At 34.3% G+C, this 20,735-nt stretch overlaps 1 protein-coding gene and 1 pseudogene across 2 annotated transcripts; both read right to left on the bottom strand.

Moving 5' to 3' along the window:
- Nucleotides 1–1,563: 1,563 nt before the first annotated feature.
- On the bottom strand, nucleotides 1,564–5,861 carry LOC105125652 (probable receptor protein kinase TMK1; annotated as a pseudogene).
- Nucleotides 5,862–10,538: 4,677 nt separating this feature from the next.
- LOC105125658 (histidine kinase 4) lies at nucleotides 10,539–18,695 on the bottom strand. Of its 2 annotated transcripts, none has more exons than XM_011026219.1 (11): nucleotides 17,471–18,695; nucleotides 16,769–17,002; nucleotides 16,500–16,669; nucleotides 15,308–15,526; nucleotides 15,032–15,218; nucleotides 14,882–14,933; nucleotides 14,558–14,787; nucleotides 14,172–14,270; nucleotides 13,249–13,961; nucleotides 11,840–12,346; nucleotides 10,539–11,183 (listed from the first exon to the last, which is right to left on the bottom strand). In XM_011026219.1, exons 1-11 carry the CDS (start codon nucleotides 17,813–17,815, stop codon nucleotides 10,919–10,921), a joined length of 3,021 nt encoding a protein of 1,006 aa, XP_011024521.1. In that variant the 5' UTR covers nucleotides 17,816–18,695; the 3' UTR covers nucleotides 10,539–10,918. The 2 variants fall into 2 exon arrangements, with proteins under 2 accessions (XP_011024521.1, XP_011024513.1); XM_011026211.1 differs by having other exon boundaries at nucleotides 11,840–12,349.
- Nucleotides 18,696–20,735: the final 2,040 nt, after the last annotated feature.

Raw genomic sequence — 20,735 nt, forward strand, 5'->3', positions numbered from 1 at the left:
CTTTCTTACTATATTTTCTAGTGTTTTTCTTTTTTTTTTATGCTTTGATTTTTCTCTCAAACCTAGAGCTTGAGTTCAACTTGTTGATAAATATTTTGAATTAAATATTTCTTGATTCAAATATCTTGTTTTCAAGTGCATTCCGACTTTCAAATCTAGAGTTTAAGTTTATCTCATTAAGAAATATTTAACTTACATATTCTTTGATTCAAATGTCTTGTTTAAAAGTGCATATAAACTAAAGTGATGTTGTTGGAATCTTGAGTAATTTATTGCAAATATCTTTTGCACAAAAAAAAAGGTAATAAAGTCATAAGATAAAAGATTCATTTCTAACAATAATAAAATTTTATTAATTTTAAAAGTATTCTTGAAAAGATTTGAAATTTTTTTATTTACTTCAAATTAATATTTTTTGATGTTTTCATATCATTTTAATGAGCTGATGTCAAAAATATTTTTTTAAAAATAAAAATAAAAATATTATTTTAATGCATTTTCGAGTGAAAAATATTTTGAAAAACAATTACAACCACAATTTCAAACTATATATATATATATAATTATATATATAAGTTTATTATGCATAAACTATAAGTTTTTCTTAAATCATTTTTTATATTTAACATGCCATTTCATTTGTTAAACAAAACAATATTAATTACTTAACTTTTTGACTTACAATCTTACTCTAGACAGTTGTAATAGAAATGGAAAGGGACAGCAGAATCTTTGGGAAGGGAGAATAAAATTCGAGTTGTTTGATTGACTGTCACATTTATTTCAACGGGCTGGCATGGATTAAGTACTTTGGCAATATCAAGAGAATAAAAGAAGCATGAAGAAAAATTAAAGAGGAAGAAAAAAAAGAGTATAAAAACAAATGAAAAAGGTGGCCCCCGCAAGCATATGGAACCTTCATCAGCCGGATTAAAAAAATGACTGACAACAGACAAGTCGACTGATTATAACGCCACTAAATCCTCTAATTATAGAATAATGATTACAAGGCAGAGTTGAAGCCCTTAGATCACACTGTCAGAGTGGCAGAATGTTCTCTTGGCATTAGGAAGCATCAAAAGAAACAGCCGGCAAGCAAGCAGATCAAAGAGAGCAAGTGTTCGTAGCAGTCAACTGTCATGTTTTATCAGACATTCGTGGACACCTCGGAATAGCTTAAGGTACATCGTGTATCAATCGATCACATCATCCACAACTCAGCTTTTGTTATTAAGAGAAAAGGAAACTTTTTTATTTTATATCTGACTGCCATGCTTTCCACAGAATCTCATAGATTTTGAGATCACTGGGAGGATATGGTTGACATAGCTTCAATCCACATCATACACAGCGGTTGATAGTACCCTGCTCGATTAGTGAGATTGCTCCATGAACTCACGAGCTGTCAGCCTATTTAAAAACATTTCTTCATGTAAGAATTGCTAGATAAACTCACAAGTAATTACAAATTAATTAACTAAATAAACATTGTGTTCCAGAAACGACATTCTTACCACCTGTCATCATCCAGAAATGGATTTGGATCCTAACATGGAAAAAGGGTCGGTGAAATGAAGCAGCAATTCATAATATGAGGGATGATGATATCCCAACAAATAGAATTTCCGTCATTTCCTTTACAAAATGAGATCTTAAACTGTTGGTTCCAATCCCAAAATTTGATGCTTGGAAACACATCGAACGAGAGGGGATCGATGAACATGTGCCAGATCCAAGTGAAACAAAGAGAGGGAAAAAAAAGGAATGACCAAATACAAGCTAATTCACTCTTGAAATATCTATCTGCATATCCCAAACTCAAAAGGCACCACAAGGATATAAACTACCAACCCTACCACAACCACTGTTTACACACCGATATCACTACACACACGACTTCTTTGGCCTTATTTTTCTACCGTCCATCTGCCGAAGTGAATGACTCTGCAAAGCCAGATGGCCGAGAAGGTATGCTAGTCTGGGTATTATCCCTACTGGGAAGAAATGAAGAGCTGTTTCCATCAAATGCCTGCTACTTCATGAGTACTTCAGGCAAGGTCGTCTCAAAATCAATCCCATACATATCATCAGAATCTGGTTCTGCTGCTTTCCAAATCTCAATAAGAGATGATAGAACATTAACCACATGACCCATGCCTGGCCTTTGGTAGGTCTCCCTTTGCAGTGCAATGGCCTGCTATCTCTGCAACGGTGCTAATGCTGCCGAGGGTTTCCTCGTCAAGGTTAATAGTTGGGTCAATGGCCTTACGGAATGTGTCATTGTTGATGTGCATCCTACGGAGCCAAGTAACAAGATGCAAGCTGTCCTCAGGTTGGGTCTCATCAAGTGCTTTTCTTCCTGTGATCATCTCCATTAATATGACTCCAAAGCTAAACACATCAACCTTGGTAGTCACTCGACCAGTCACTGCCAAGACATTCAGAAAATTTTAGGTTTACCTCCCAGAGAACTGATTTTTATCGAACAGAAGAAAAAAAAGAATTGCTTTAAAATTCTGACAAGTCTAGACAAAAGAAAACTGGAACATTCATCATTTGAAAAGCAAGACATTTATTTGGTTGCCAGTGACCCACTGGAGCTGCAAACCAAGGAAAACAAACAAAGAGCGAAATAGGTAAATGACAGTATATGAGAACAGATATGTTCTAGTTCAATGTGCCCAATAAATACAATAAAGCAAAGTGAATCACTCATCTCAGCTAATGCAGTTATGCTACAAGTATGCATCGAGTTCTAAGATCACAATAACCAAAATTTATGTGTTGAAACAAGGACCAAACGCTGTGTGGGAGGCTCTTATATAATTGCATGCAATTTTGTGCTCCTATACTACCAAATGTTGCACAGGTCATAACAGCACCATGGATCAGGGTCGTGAAAGACGACACATAAAAGCTCATCTGCTAAAGAACACAGGGGAAGCAGCCAAATAACGTGGATCATCTTTTTTACTACACTAGCTTTATTTCCTTGTATTGTTATGTTTTATCAATCATCAATTGATTTCGTTTGTTCATTTTTTCGAAATATTTGAAGTAACAACATGGCAGATAGTTGACCATTGACGGAGACAAAACTCTAGTGTTGGTTCCCCAATGTTTGAGCTATTAAAATATACATGAAAAGGAATTTTCAAATAGATGCAAAATAGAAAAGTACTAAATGCAATTCTTTGTGGTATCCTCCCCTGCCCTGCTCATGCTTTTTGTTCACTCAATTATGCTTTTCTCACAACCCAACATGTTTGTCTATTTCTTTTATTGGTTACTCTACAATAAAAGACAAATGGTAAATCTAGGCATGCAAAGTATGGGAGTTGAAAATTAGTTACCCGCATACTCGGGGGCAAGATATCCAAAAGTTCCAGCTAGTCTGGTTTCGATCGAAGTTTTTCCTTCTGGAGCAGGACGAACCAATCCAAAATCAGCCACTTTGGCTCGCATATCATCTCCTAGAAGAATATTGGAAGGTTTGAGATCCCTATGAATAAAGCATTGATGTGCTAGCCCATGTAGGTATTCAACGCCTCTAGCAACATCCTCCTTCCAATTGTTAATCTTCTAGTCCAATCTAGCGATTTGACACCCTCCTCCTTCCAACAAAAAAGATGCCTACTAAGTGTCCCCTGAGGCATATGTTCATAAACAAGAAGCCTCTCATTCCATCCAAGCAATATCCTATAAGGGCGACTAGATGGCGATGTCGAACCTTAGTAAGCACCGCAATCTCAGACATGAACTCTGCAAGAACTTTCTCACTAACCACTCCTGACTCCATCCTCTTCACTGCAATTTTGTCTCATCATACAATTCCCCCTTATATACAGTCCCAAATCCACCCCTTCCCAATATATTTTCTTCACTAAAATTATTCGTAACATATCTTAAAACTTGAATCGAGATCACCATATTTTCAGCCCTGACCACATGAATGTCACTGGGTCCAACACTATCAGTGAAGCTCTCAGCTCCAATATTTGCACTTGATCCAGCAACAGTGATTTTCACCGCATCCTGATCCCCTGAATGGCGGGGGTGAATAATTATCATATTTGGACTCTGAACCTTACTAGATCGCTTTTGTTTAATATTATAAAAGAATACACCTAGCCTAACCATACATAAACCACAAACAACACCAATCACAGAACCCACAATCTTTCCAGTAGCCAAATTCTTGTTCCCACTACCATCAGAATCGCCACCTGTACCAGAAGGTGAGCCAGGTGCAGTTCCGGGAGTCCCAGGGGGTGGATAGACACTTCCATTCTTCCCAATATCAGGATTTCCAGCATATTCCACTTGCACATTATTTCTAAACTTAGGTATGTTACCATAGAGTCTATTATTCGAAACATCTAAAATAGTAAGATCAGACAAATTTGTAAGCTCATCTGGTATCGTACCAGTGAGCATGTTATCAGAAAGAAACAATTCCTGCAATGTCGAAATCAAAGAAAAATCTGAAGAAATGGTACCAGTAAGTCCTTCCTTCTTCAAGTTAATAACCAAAATATCCTTTCCAACACAAGCAATCCCTTTCCAGGTATTGGAACTGCAAGGATCATTCCCTTTCCAAAAGTCAGCAAGACTAGCAGGGTATCCAAAATTTTTCGTAACTGACAACAACACATCGACAGTAGCATCACAAGCAACACCAGGTTTATCCAGACAAAAATTATTAGTCCCAGGATTCATATCCACAGAAACTCTATCAGCAAACTTGGGCGTCGGTCCCTGGAGCTTATTATTAGTGAAACTGACTGCACGAAGTGTAGAAATGTTCAATGATAAAGGAACAACACCCGTCAAGCAGTTATCCCTTAAACTCAAATCTTCCAATGAAATCATCCCAGAAAGATCAGGCAAAGGGCCCGTAAAAGAATTTCCATGGAGCCAAATTTCAGTCAATGAAGTCATGTTTTTCAAGATGGAAACAGTGCCATTTAGCCTGGAATTACTCTTCTGGCCATTAAGCCACAAAGACCGTATAGTAGACCCCGAAAAATTCAGAGGCAATTCACCCTCTATTAAAAGCTAAATGCAAACTTTCCAATCCAGGAAACACATCGTTGTTAAAAAATTCAGAGATTTTGCCAGCTACATTAGCATCATTCGCCGAGAATTCCTTCAAAGAAGTCGCATCTTTTAGACTCTCCGGTATTTCCCATGATTCAAAGGGATTTGTATCCAAACTGACGGAGGTTAACGACGTCATTCCGGTGAAAAAATCAGAAGGGATTGAAGAGAAATTGTTGGTATGTAAAAGGAGGGCTTGGAGAGAGCTTAACCCTGACAAACTCGGTAATGATCCCGTTAAGTTGTTGGACATGACCTCAAACCTAGTTAACTGAGTCAGGTTTCTGAGTTCTGGGGGGAGTGTACCTTGTAAATTCTGGTGGCCTATTTGGATACGAACGACCCGATTATTTGTGCATCCCGCGTGGGCCCATTGACATGGGTCAGAGGCAGACCACCCGAGAGTAGACGATTTGACAAGGCTGTCTCTCAGTTTCAGCATGACTGCTGCGTCGTCGTTTTGCTGAGAATGGGCAAGGCATAGCTGGGAAAGAAGGAGTGAAGCATACACCCATGTCATGTGTTGTGGTGTTTGAGAGAGAGAGGGAGAGAGATTTGTTTCTTGAAAATAGAGTGGGTTAATGCTGCTGTGCTAGGGTTTATTGGAGCAAAGGATTGGTTTTTCCTTTGATTTTTTGGAGAGAGAGAGAGTTTTGGCAGAGAAAACGGTGGAGATGGAGGGAGGGAGGGAGGGTGTGAGCGAGACAGTAAAAGTTGCTGCCATGATAGGTTTATTTTGGACTGGTAACTCTTAAGGTAGTTATGAGCACTGTGTTGCTGATTTGACAAGTGAGGGAGACAGTCAGCGCACGCGTGTTGGACCTCACATAGGTTTTTGCGGAGTATTTTTGTGCTTCATCATTAAAAAAAATAATACAATATAAAAATATTTTAAAAAATAATAGAGGTTATACCGTTGTACATAGTTATTGCAGATGATATTTTAACTTGTAAAGAAATAATATTTATAATTCTCTGAATTATTTTTTAAAATATTTTTTATATTTTTTTAAGTGCTTGTGTGAAAAAAAAACTGGTTTTAGCAGGTCCAAAGCCTATGTTGTTTAAATTTTTTAAAATAAATAGATGGTTAATTCCTTAAAAGAGCTTCACTTTTGGCTATGTGTGTTTTTTAAAATCTTTAAACTTTTTTAATTTATTTTTAAAAAATATTCTGAATTATTGATATAAAATATAAATCTTAAAAATAAAAAATAAAAAATATTTAAATTTTTTTTTCAAATATTACATTCCTTTAATTATGATAATGGGGTAGAGGAATCATCTCGGACATAAAATTATCAAAAAAAAAATATTTAACACTCTCTGAGTCCTAAATGTAGAGAGACAAGTGTCTTTTGCAACACTACTAGCAGTCTTTTGAAGTTTTGGTGGCTATAAAAGGAATTTAAAAATAGTGGATTTTTTTTTTTTGCTTTTAAATATTTAAATATGACACATTAATAATTAGTAGTTAGAATAATAAACGCACATAAATATTTTTTTTTCTTTTAAATATTAAGATAAACAAGTCTAGCAGCGGGTCGATGGCTTTTCAAGCCAGAGCAATGGCTTGAAGTTGGCGGACTATTTTGGAAACCGACTCTTTTCCTCCTCCTTTTTCCAAGACATTCTGCCGATTATCCACGATTACAGGATAAAGATACGTATCACAGAAGAAAATTAACGAATTCGACAGAGACATGAGATAGGAGGATAACTGACCCAGAAGCTGAAGAACATTACCTCCGATCCGATACTTGCCACCGTTTTCTGTCGTGAATGTTTCGGTGTATATTTCGCTTTATTGCATGTTATGTATCACTATCCTGTCAAATATGGAAGAAATCTATGATTTGATTTGTAGAGGTTAGTTTAGGAAGTATAAAGACTAATTTGAAAAATGAACTTACTGGTAAATTAAATTAAAAATAGCATATGACTTATTTTGTGTTCTGCTCGGTGAACCTCTTTGTAATTCTCTTGAAGAACATTTATTCTGCAATTATTGTTACCTGGGACTTGTCTTGATGGGCCTTGGATCTGCTAACTTCTGGCTTCGAGAAACCTGAGAACACAGGTCGATTGGCTCCTCTGACGAATCAAGAAGTCTCCTTTATTATAATGTATGGCCTTCTAATTTGCGTATTTTGAAATTCTAACAAAGTTTAATAAAACATGTTAAAAAATATTGTATAGTTGTTCCAAAAGTCTTATAGTCTTATGAGAGAAATTAATTATCATCAATTCAATTCAAATTTTTATGAATATTTAATAGTTAAAAAATAAAATTTAATAATTTAATAATTTTAAAAAATAAGTAACTAGAACATACCACAATTTTGTTTTCAACACATCTAGTATTGTTAAAAAATTCTTAATAAAACGATTCTAATTATATCTTGAAAGACTACCTAACATGATTCTAATTTAATTAAGATTTTATCTGAGGTTAATTTGGGATTACTCACAATTTTATTTAGTAGTATTTAAAGATGAAGTTACAATTATCTTGTTAAAAAAATTTTAATGATATTAAATATGTTAAAAATAAATTTTTGATGTGTCCTTAATAAATTTTTTTTCTTCTTTCTTCATTTTTCTTTCGTGTTATATAAACTTATATTGACTTTTGACAAGTTTAATTATTTTGAAGAAAATGAAACATCACTGTATAACCACTGTTTTCTATATTTATATTAAAAAAACATGGTAGTGTTCATCTGCTATTATCTGTTATGGTTTTGTACATAATTAATATTGGAAAACACAGTTGTATTATTTTTCAAACCTATATCATTCTCCCAAAAAATTTATAAAATATGTCATTTTTTCAAAAATAAAAAATCTTACTAATTTACGGTTGTCGCCTGCTAACGGTACATGTATGTACCCTTCTATTCAGTCACCCTTTTCTCGGTTAAATATGAGAGTCACCTCTTTCTTATTTGTTACCCAAATATCTCCACATATTGGCTTGTGAGGATATATATATATATATTATCATCTGTATGGGGTGCTCCAACACCAATAATTTTCGCACAGTTTATAGGGTTAATGTTTTTATACATTCCTATACTCCTGCTTTTTTTGCGCCAAGGTTCCCCATTATTATTTTTTTATTTTCACATCATTTTCATGTATTATATGATAGCCATTGCTTGACATAGGTATCAAAATTAAACCGGGCTTACTGGTTCTATCATTGAACCAATCCAGTTTGAGAATATGAATTGTTTATGCAATCAAGCCGATAAAAACCAGGTTGAATAGACCTTAAAAATCAGCTTAAATATGTCTAGAATTGAATTGAATCAATTCAATGTTAACCCGCCACTTGTTACGTACTAAAAATATGGAAGAAGATGCCTTTTCTAGGTATTTTTTTTTGTTGATTTACGTGGGTATCCGGATCAGTTTGCGCGCATCACGATTAATCTAACGGCCCACTGAATACCCTACAAACCCAATAGACAAGAAAACTAACCTTTTCTAGGTATTAAACAGGAAGGATATAATTGAACTAGTGAATGCTAGTTAAGCTGATGAACTAATGAACTAAAATCTTCACAGGTTCAAGCTCCAGCTCGATTTTGATAATACTATTGCTAGATCCTCTCATCATTTGTTAGTATTAATAATGTTGTTAAATAATGACAATGTGTCAGTTCTTTAAAGCATGTAATATTTTGACAATGTACATTTTATCTCTAATTTTTTATTTTATTTTAGCCCATGTATTTTGTTTTTATTACAAATAAGTCTTGATATGGTTTTTGTCTTTATATTATATGATAAATGCAATCTAGTCCCTAAAAGTTTTTGTTTTTTCAATCAAACATCTACCAGTCAAATCTTAAATTTGACCACTAGTTATAATGGATATATGATATTTAAAAAAAAAAATCTTTTTTAACCGATATATCTATTTAAATTTACCCAATTCTCACCTTGCCCATCAGCAATATATTTATGATAATGGGAAAAAAAATTCAAAATCAAAGTAAAAATACTTTAGTTAACCTAACAACAATGATGTATTTTTCAATAAAAAAATTTATTTTCTACAATATCATTTAAATATTCAGAAATAGGTCATTTTTATTATAAAAGTTATATAATATAAAAAATAAAAAATCAAGGATTTATATATAAGAAAAACAAAATATAGAGACCAAATTTTTATTATAAAAGTTATATAATATAAAAAATAAAAAATCAAGGATTTATATATAAGAAAAACAAAATATAGAGACCAAATTTTTATTATAAAAGTTATATAATATAAAAAATAAAAAATCAAGGATTTATATATAAGAAAAACAAAATATAGAGACCAAATTTTTATTATAAAAGTTATATAATATAAAAAATAAAAAATCAAGGATTTATATATAAGAAAAACAAAATATAGAGACCGAAATTTTTATTATAAAAGTTATATAATATAAAAAACAAAAAATCAAGGATTTATATATAAGAAAAACAAAATATAGAGACCGAAATGTATATCAACATAATTGACAAAGAGACCTGACGAGAACAGCAGCACATGTCGAAATGATATGAACAAAAACATAAACCCTTTAAACACCAAAAAAAAAAAAAAGAGTACAAAACGTAGTATCATTAACCCAAATTCTTTTCAGGCATTTATAGCCCAACCTATCAAGAATCAAGGTTTCCGGTTTCCTGTCACTATCATGATGAGAGAAGCGATGCGGCGAGCTCTAGCTAATGTCGCCACCAAACACTTCGATCAGCAGCACAGCTAAAATAAGTGGAAACTCCTCAATGGCACGAAAGAAAAATGTCTATATTCCATAGTTTTCGAGCAGTCGCAAAGGGAATATCAAAACAGCTGTGGAGGGCGGGTCTAGAAGAAACAGATGCTAAAAACATCCGGGAAAGGGCAGGTGATATCACCCCCTTCGTGCGGGATACTGACATAATTTTTATTTTTTTTTGGATTAATAGGATTGTTTAAAATAATTTTTACGTATCTTAACTAATTTTATATATTCTAAAATTAATAATTATATAAACTTTTGATGATTTTAAAATTTATAAAACTCAAATTAATAATTTTTTTTAAAAAATTTAAATCTAACCAATTAAATTATATTTTTTAAAATTAAACTTACAAAAATTTTGATTAAACATTTGATGATAATGGTAATTTCTCTATCTAAAGCATAAAGCCATTAATTATCCATGATGCAGATTGTTTCACTCAAGAACCCTTCTATGACATGCCTTATAACTAAAGTGTTTCTCATTTAATTTAAACTTGTTTCTTTTTTAATTTAAATTATTTTTTTAATGTTTTTAAATTTTTTTAATATGCTAATGTTAAAAATAAATTTTAAAAAATAAAAATTATTTTTATATATTTCCAAATAAAAAATACTTTAAAAAACAACTATTACCATATTTTCAAACCAATACCCCGTGAAATTAATAGGTAACAGTACAAATCAAGGGGTGGAGCAGCCTTCAGCAGCAACCAAAAACAAAATATTGATTTACAACCTTTTCTCCGTCCCCATTCACAGGATCTATACATACAAGTCGGGGGGGTGGTAGTAGTATACATGTACTCAGCTTCTAGTGAAGTCAAACTGAAGATGGTTAGAAATAATTGGCCGAACCTGCAATCATTTTCGATGAAGCATCATAAAGAATTCAAGGGAACCAGCGTCCATTATCCACTTAATACCAAGTGCACCGGCAGGTGATTCAAAATTGCTGGTTCATTTCAACCAAAGAACTCTCCGATTTAGTTTTGCTCAGTTCACCGAAGGTGAAGTGAATCCTATTATGACTTCAAAGTGGATTTGGTATCTAAGAACCTGGCAACTGCCTGATAGAGATTTTCTTCCTCGAAAGGCTTTGAGACATATCCATCCATCCCACTCTTCAAGCACTCATCATGTGTAGCATGTATCACATCAGCTGTCATGGCTAAAATTGGAATATGCCACTGGACTTTTCTAGCCGTTCCTTCTTCCACCATGGATTCACCATTCATCTGCTCGTTTGCCTGGCTCTCCATCTGCCTGATTCGACGAGTTGCCTCAAACCTGGAGGAGAATACCCATGTGAATGGTACTTGGAATGTAAATGTCATGCAACGCATACCAAAAGTACTTGCTTTCATGTTCCTGATGCATTGCAATCAAATCAGTTAAGTATACATCAGTGGTAGAGAGTATGGTCCTGAGCACCTAGATTACCAATCTGAGTATGAACTTTGCTCTTTAAACTTATTTTACCAATAATGACGCCTGATTACTTTTCAATCAGGCTAACAAATTCAGGAACCCGACAGTCCAGATCTCCAGACAGAGGGACCAAATGCCCTTGCCACTAATGCTCTGATCCCATGCTCAGGTCACACACCGGCATATCTAGGCATGGTTACCTTCAGCCAAATGCTTCATGCAAACAACAAACTTGAGCAACTAAAAACACGCCTGACCTAATAATTTCATCAATTATGAAATAAGATTTCTAATGTGATGTTGTTACACGATGCCAAAAAGGTTCATTAAATAAAAAAATGGAAAGAAAACGGAGATAGGTATTAGGTAATCAAAGACATCAATCAGCAGCTTTTACGAGAAAGGAGTATAAACAAAAATAATTTCTACATTTTATTATCAATCAAGGAAGAAGAGCCAATAAATAACAGAACAGTTGCAATCTAAAATCATAAAACAAGATTTTGAAGACATACCCATCCATTTCTGGCATTTGAATATCCATGAAGCATGCATCATAAGTGTGCGGTGGTTGAAGCAGTTTCAATGCTTCTTTACCGCTTTCAGCACACTCAGCATCAGCTCCAAACTTCTTTAAGGCACCTGCAGCAACTCTGCGGTTTACCCTATTGTCATCGACCACCAGAATTCTCTTTCCACAGAGAAGGCTCTGAAGGAAAGAAGAACCATTGGGCATGCCTTTCCCTTGGGACCTTTTCTTCCCCATGCCCAGCACCTGCAGAAGACATGCAGCCACCATACTAGATCTCAAAGGTTTCAAGATCACAGTATCGGCAAATCCTGCTCCCTTCGCTATATCAAATTCAGAATTGGTAATGCTGGTAGCAAGAAGGATCATCTTAGGAAGCTTGAATGCATGTCCATTCTGTTTCGAATCCAGTTGCCAAACACTTGAAACACCATCCTCCCCAGAAATCCATGAATCCTTCTCCACTAGAATTATATCTGGCTGGAATTTACCTCTGCCATTAAAAAAGAGAGGTTACACCGATCACAAAGTAGCATTCAATTTCACATTTTCAGAAACATGAAAATGTAGGAGCTCTGCCAATGATCTATTTATATTGGCCACTTCACGATTCATCTTTTATTGAAACTATTATTCACTGGGTTTTCAATTCAGGTAAGTTCTTTTATGATCATGTCAGTAAAATAACAAGTGCTCAGCATAATAGATGCGCACTTGCAATAATTCAGGAGACACCCCCAAAAAGCATGATTTTCTTTAATTGCATAACCCAAAAGTTTAAATTATTAAGTGAAGGACAAAGATAGGCTTTTATAGTTTTAACATGCCCTTTCACGTAAAAACCTGCCCTTGAAGTATATATTAAATGTAGACCTGCCGCTAAACTTACCATGAAATTATTTTGCAAACATTGGAACTTACTCTTGACAGTCAAGTCAAAAAGGAAAAAGAGCAAAAATCCATCAACCATCTCCAAGAAACACTCCCAATGCCATAACGCTTTAGCAGAAATCTTAGCACTATATAAACTCGATGAAAAATGAGCACTCCCAATAATGTTCATGGTATGAATTCTAAATGATAAACACACCATGCAACCAGAATTTTGGGCAGAAGATGTGCATCACAGCAGAAAATGACGATAAAATCAGTCATTTTTACTAAGATACAAGGGTGCCACTGTCCAGTAAACAGGCTTACCCTCATGAAAACAGAGGCATGAAAAGTGAAATGATTAACATAGTTTTTCATTGAGTTCGTGCCAAAAGACAAACCATAGTCATCAGCGATGGGCCAAATCTTCACACTTATTTCTTGTTGTTTCATTGGAACCTTTCAATTTCTTAATTAAGATAAAATGGTCAGGGACAGGGACAGCCAGCCAAGTGAACTTACCCTGATGTCAGAGAACCATTTTTCCCACAGCCAATGGCAGCCAGCTTGAGGCTACTTACAACTTCAGCTAGGATCCCAAGCCTCTTCAAATGGTATCTGGTTACAGTAGCCCTAACCGGGTTTCCATCAACAACGAATGCTTTCAATCCTCTAAAGCCAGAAGGCAATTCTTCAGCATTGTGTTTTTCCATATTGTTGAATGTATTTTTCTTGCATGTACCGAGAACAGCAGTGAATGAAAATGTGCTTCCAACCTCAGGCCGGCTAATGAAGTTTATTTGACCACCCATGAGCTCAACCAGACACTTACTTATACTCAACCCAATTCCAGTTCCTCCGTACTGTCTGGAAGTTGAACTGTCTGCCTGCACAAAGGGCATGAAAACACGACCCTGGGCTTTTAAGGGGATGCCGATTCCTGTATCCTCAACACATACTATCAACCCAACATCCTCAGAAGCTTCATTGTTGGTCATTACATTTATTGAAGCATCACATCGGAAATCTTCATCAGAAAAATGCTTAAACACATCCCAACAGTTCTGATCATCTGCTGCTTCACAACCACTCAAGGTTTTGAACTTTTGGGAACCTGATGTAAGCACGCTTTCTTTGGATCCTCCATTTAAACAAGTGTCCACTTTTGTATCTGTCATGGCCTTGGCATTTTCATATAGATGAACTTTAACGAATATATGTCCTCTTTCAGTGAACTGCCAGAGAATATATAGTCAACTATAACAGAAGGTTGAACTCTAAAGAAGGCAATAAAGCTAATAGTGAAAAAAATCATTTGTTCAATCATAAACTCAGTAGTAAATCATAAAATCTGTCTCACTAATTGATAAATGAACTAATAAGAAATAATACAGATACATTCTCGTAGGTTGAACTGCAGAACAAAGTTCAATCAATACACTTACCTTAACAGAGTTGCCCACCAGATTTGTGATAATCTGTCTAAATCTCCCAGGATCACCGACAACAATTTCTGGAACTTTATCAGAAACAAATACTGCCAGCTGTCCTTCCACAATTGATTATGCAACCGTGTTTCAGATATTTAGTACAATGACATATCACATCAAGAATGCCACCAACCATTGATGTCAAAAGTCCAAGGAAAACAGAAAAAATAGAAAAAGACAAAAGGTCAGTTTCAACATAATAGAGTATCTGGCAGTTTGTCTTTTAAAAAAAGCAAGAACCATGAGAATGAAACAGGTCTTTGGCCCTTTAAGAGAATTCATGTCAGCCAACAAGATATGAAAATGCTGACTTGCCTTTATTGTGTTTCTGTAGGACTTACCTCAATACCTTTGTTTCTAGACTTCTCAGAAAATAAAGAAAGGACATCATCTAGTATGGATCGAATATCGAATGGGACAGCTTCCAGCTCTAACTTTCCAGCTTCAATTTTTGCCCGGTCAAGCACCTCATTTATCAAAGCTATCAGTGCCTTTCCACAGACTTGAGCAGTTTGAGCATAATCCCTCTGGGTTGAACTTAAATCTGTATCTAGCAGCAAGGCAAGCATGCCTGCAATCAAACACGGACCACAAAAATGATTATGAAAGTACAAGAACCTAGAACATTTTTCATATTCCAGGAAAAAAAAGAAGATCTTGCATACCAAGGACGCCATTCATGGGTGTTCTGATTTCATGAGATACAGTAGCTAGAAACTGGCATCAAGAACACAATGATACTCAGGTAAGAAGATGCGGCACCTAGAAAACAAGTGGGGGTCAGTTATTCTTAACAACAATGTTCAGAAGAATACCTGGGATTTAGCAACATCAGCAGCTTCTGCCCGGACTTTCAACTCCTGCATTTCATGGAAATCATCCTCAACTTTTACAATATGAATTGCTGCACCATATAAGATGTAACCCACTAATAAACCGATAACAAAGAATAAGAAAGCTGTGGAGAGTGCTGTCCATGAAGTGGCTGCCTTCTCATTGTACCTGCTTAGATTTCAAATTGTAAGCATCTATATGCAGAAAACTCTTCCATTCATCTTACGAAATAATGATCAGCGATTAGATGCACTTACCTGCATGTCATCAGGTGCTTTCTGAATGGATCTCCAAAATCAAGCTTGCTTTCATGCAAAAGAGACAAGTCACCATCTAGATTTTGGTGACCGTACATGATTAAAAGGTCAGAAGAGTTAGTTATGTCATAAACATTCACCAAAATTGCCTGATTCCCAGCAAGCTGTCCAAGTAAATTCTCCACAAGGGACTCAATGTCAAAGGCCCCACCAAGGTATCTGCTTTCAATTCAAATCTCTGTTAATAAATGAAACCAAATTTTATACAAAATATGAATTCTACCAAACAGTAAGGGGTGAAGCATTTCAACTTGGAAGCCCAATTAGACCAGAAAGAAAGGTGACATGGGTGAAATTCCAGCCATATGATGAAACACTGCCATGAGCATACTGTTTGATTGCTAAATGCTAATAGTGAAATGCTCCAAAAGTTTTAAATTGCCAACTCTACACAGCTCAGTAGTGGTTCATGGTTGTTTAGAACAATGGTCACAGTGAGGAGCCAGCTTGCATATAAACACAACAAAACTATTTCTGAGATTCAAGCTCAGCATAAGCAGAAATAAAATCCATGATGTCCATATGAAAAGAAATAGCACCTCAGTCTAAATGCACCTGGTGCGATAACAATTGCCATGAATAAAAAAAATTTAGGTTAATGACTAGCATGTGAAGTAACAAAAAATTTACCTTGCCAAATGTTTTATGCTATTTTTTTTTTTTAAAAAAAAAAAGTTGAATTATCTTGAAGCAGCGAAACTGTCTGTGAAATAGAATGAAATGATCTCTCCTTTTATTAATTATACAATATTTTCGAACTGCACCATCGCAGCAGGAAGATAGGAAAACAAGGAAAGGAAAGCTGAAACAAAGTCACATATGTTGTATCAATAATTGTACCAACAGATTAAATAATATCTCCAGATAAATAATCTCATCACTACTAACACTAACCACCTACAAAAAGGCTAAAGTTTCAAGCTCAAAATTAGTATCTAAAGTAAAACCACAGCGGTGCCAATGAGCAAAAATAGCATCACTGAACCAATATTTTTTTTTTCAATCTTCTAGTCACCCTCAAAATTTCATTTCCGAGCAGAATTTATTTCAAAATGTTAATGTAAACCCCTACCCAAACCAGTCACCAAAAAACTTGGGTGTTCTAAATAGAAAGATAAGTGCACGCACTCACCCAGCAGTTGCTTCTATGCGCTGCGCCGCTGTTGGGCTTGGAGGAAGCTTAGACTTGTAAACAGGGAATGTCAACACAACACCGAGGTGATGAGAACCTAGTAACCTAAAGGGGCTCGTCAAAACAGCTTTCCCTGTAGCCCTAGCCCTCAGTATGTTTTCTCTGTCCTCCTGCATCATGCGGAAGAAAAGATTATTGAAAACTAGATGCTGAAACGTAAATGATGTAAACAAGATAACCAAATTCAAGTCACAAACTCTGAAAATTACCTCCCCTGACATCATGTCAAGAGACTCAATGTAGGAGACCGTCTCTTGAGAAAATATTACAGGAGCGTACTCATCTCGAATGGGTGAGGGTTCTCTCTCCATTGTCTTTATTGTCCACCCATGTTGCCTCTCGAATTCCTGCCTCTCTGAATCAATTACTCTTCGTGCATAGGCTACGCCACTCAACAGTGGCCTCTCAAATGCAGTTCTGGCAGTGTACTCAGCAAAGGTTTCCTGCATTTTGTCAAAATTAATTCTCAGCGTGCACAATCAGAGAACAAGGATTATAAGGATAAAATATTTTTGGTCCTACAAAAACATTTGACAGAGTCATCTTGTATTTTTCCTTTTACATCTTGCAAGCCAAATCGCACGAAAATTTAAACTTCCAAAATTAATTTCCAATGGATTCACCTTAATTCGTTGAAGAACAAAACAGCCTAAACAACTTCAAAGCCACAAACAGAAAGAAAAATAAAACATCTCTTCAGAAATCACAATTAACTAAGCCTTGCATGACTTGTTGCTAAATTGAAGTGAATTTTCCTTTTTGTTGTTTGGGAACATGACAGCAAAAAAACTAACATTCAAAAATCATCTTCCCTTTTTCAATTTTTGTCTTTTCCCCAGCAAACATTTAGAACCTTTAAAATCCAACCAGCAAAAACAGAAATCAAAGTTTCGAGAGAAAGGAGCAAGAACCTGGTCAATTGCAGATGGGTTCTTGTAGTAATGAAAAGTGGAGACAAGAATGGCTAGGGCATGAACATGGTTAACACTAACACTGAATTGATCTTGCAACATCCTTGCCCTTTGATCACACATGCTACCCAACACTTCCTTCCTCCTCACTCTATTATCCGCATCCATGCCATTGTATATCGTCAAACTAAAAAGTGCCATAGCCATGACCCAAAGCAACAAAACTTTAGGAAGCCAAGTCCTGTTGGCTTGTATAAATGTATACCCTCTTTTGGTCCCCATTTGTTGATCATTCACCTTAACAGCCACAGAGTGGTGGTAGCTTTGCTGCATCTTTAACGCCATGGATGAATTCAAACACAACAAGAACTAAGATTTCTCTGTTTCTTCTTGATTTTCTCCTTCTTTCTCTGATCCCAAGTTCATATCAAACCAAGAAAGACCCCAATAGCACAGGGACACAACACGTCCATGTATGTATGAGGCAGGATTCTTTAAAGAGGTGGCAATGTTGCAGCTACTTTTTTCCTTCTGATGTACAAAGAAAATGCACACTGCCGGTGCTTAACAACGAGTAAATGATCATTTACAGCATTGTGTTGCGTGATTTGAGCAAAAGAAAAAAGAAAAGGAAAAGAAGCAAAATTTAGACAAATAAACAAATCTCTCTCTCAATCTCTTCAAAACCCCATATTAAGAATTGAAAGAAAGAGAGCCAGAATTGCAAAGAAAAGGGTTCTCAATTGTTAAGACACAGTCATGAGGATTCTCAAAAGGTGGAAAGCAGCCCATATTCCAAAGACTGTCTCTTTCATTTACTTCTCAAAATAGACTGTTTTGTATAATAAAGAAAAAAAACACTAATCATTTTCATCTCCGAGCGTGAAGATTTTTAGTATTTTTATTTTTATTCTCACTTGTTTTTTACTACTCCTATGTGATAGATAGAGAGAGAGAGAGAGAGATAGACTGGTGGTGAGTGAGAGGTAACAAGACAAAGAGGAAGCACGTTCACTGTTGTTTGTTTTAATATTATAAAATTAGCAGCACTAATCTACAACTCTAAACACAGATTGACCAAAGAACACAAACAGCGAAGCACAAGCAAGCAAAATGCTTTTTCGGAGATTGGAGAGAGATAGGGTTGTTGAAAGAAGGAACAAAGTCAATCAACAATGGTGGAGTTTTCTGTAGAAGAGAGGGAGAGAGGTGGAGGTACTTTGAATGATGGCCAAGTTTACAAGAGTTTCTTTTCTTTTTTTCCTTTTTAAACTTAATTTGGACCGTCTTGATCTTAGGTTTTGTTTTATTTTATGTATTCATTTATAATATAATGTTTGTGTATATAAAACCTTTATCTGAACTTGGCTTTTTAAAGCTAACTGAATGGAATTTTTAGGATTGTTGTAGATACGCCAACTCTCTCCCTTCTTACACAATCTATTAAACTATACCCTGTTAGTCATGACTCTCGCTCTCTCTCCTGAACCCTCCCATGAAAGTCCTCTCTCTCTCTCTCTCTCCCCCCTCTGCCTTCCTTCTATATTTTATTACTGCATCTCACACACCATACTTTGTCCCCCCCTCTCTGCTTATAGTTTGCAGTTCACTCTGAGGTTGGTACGTTTTCGTTGTCTGCATGTTTTTTGGACTCGAACACACTGCAAGAAGCAGCGTTTTTAACGTTTTTCTTTTCTGTGGTTGGGTAAATCTCTATCATTGCATCCATAATCTCTAACAGGAACAAGTTTCTATTTAACATTAATTAACTCTATCAATTCATAACTAAGTTGACATGGAGTATAATGAGGTTGGCCTGATAATTATTTAGGCAGTTTTCAACTGGCTAAAACCGTGTTTTTTATGTTTTTTAAAAATATAAAAAGATAATTTTTTATTTAAAATATTTTTTTGTAGATTTTTATACTGTTTTGATGTATTAATATAAAAGTAATTTTTTTTTAAATATATATTATTTTGATATATTTTTAAATTAAAAATATTTTAAATGATAACCATTACAGTACTCTCACATACCCTGTAGTTATTCTCTTTAATGGATTTTAGAATTCAAACATCGTATTAGGTAGTGTTAGAACGTGGATTTTTCTGTCGACCAGGATGGCAGTATTGAAGAAGGCTAAGAGAAAATGTCAGGGAGACGAGAGTGTGGTCTCTTGGAGCAAGTACGTTATATTCAAAATTTCGATGTTTTATGACTTGTTTGTAATTTATATTATTTTTTAAATAAAAATATTTTTTTCAGTTATATAGATTTATTTTACTTTATATTTAATTTTTATCAAATAAATAAAAATAATAAAATTTAAATTTATAATCACTTAATTATTAAAATTTTGATATTATATCATAAAATCATCTCAATTCAAAAATTTAAACTATTAAATAAAACTCTAATATATAATTTATATTATTTTTTAATATATATTATTTAATTAAAAAATTATTTATATTATTTTTTAATGCATACCTTTTAATTAAAAGATATAGTCTTCTTGCATTTTAGTTTAACCATTTAATTTAATTAGAGACCTTTTACTAGTTATTCCGCCCTAAAAAACCTGTCTCCAAATTGTTAATAATATAAAAATTTCACTTGGATGTATTTATACAAATCCAAGAAGAATCAAACCATGTGCTCATTAATTTCGTTTGCAACTCAAATAAAAGTGTTCGTCGAGTTTCAGTTCCATGTGAAATGCTTTAAAGTCTGGTTATTTGTGTTGGTGTTGTTATTTTTAAAGTAATCATAATTATATTATAATTATTTAGTAAAATTAAAATTAAAATTTATTTTTTTATGAAGTTTAGTGTATTTTGCATTTAAAATATAAGTAGAATCAAAGTAGCTCTTGGCTATTTTTTTTGTTCTACTCTATATTATTTATTTTTTAAAATACATAATATTTTTTTAAAAAAATAATACCATAAATTATAAATTCACTTGTATTGTTCACATTGATGTGAACAATAATTTTTTAAAACAAAATAATTTAGAGTAAATTATAAATTTACTTATACCGTTCATGTTCACATGAACTAAAATTAAAAAAAAAAACTAATTTAAAATGAATTAAATTCATTCACAATGTCATGTAATAATATTTTTTTTCCTCAAAAAATTAACGTAAAAAATTAACGTAAAGTAAATTAAATTCATTCAAACTGTAATTTCAATTATATTCTTGATAATATTTTATTTAATTTTATTATATACTCAAAAAATAATGAAAATTTTAGTTAT

The sequence above is a fragment of the Populus euphratica genome, unplaced genomic scaffold, assembly GCF_000495115.2.
Source record: "Populus euphratica unplaced genomic scaffold, PopEup_1.0 scaffold1.1, whole genome shotgun sequence".
Classification (NCBI taxonomy): domain Eukaryota; kingdom Viridiplantae; phylum Streptophyta; class Magnoliopsida; order Malpighiales; family Salicaceae; genus Populus; species Populus euphratica.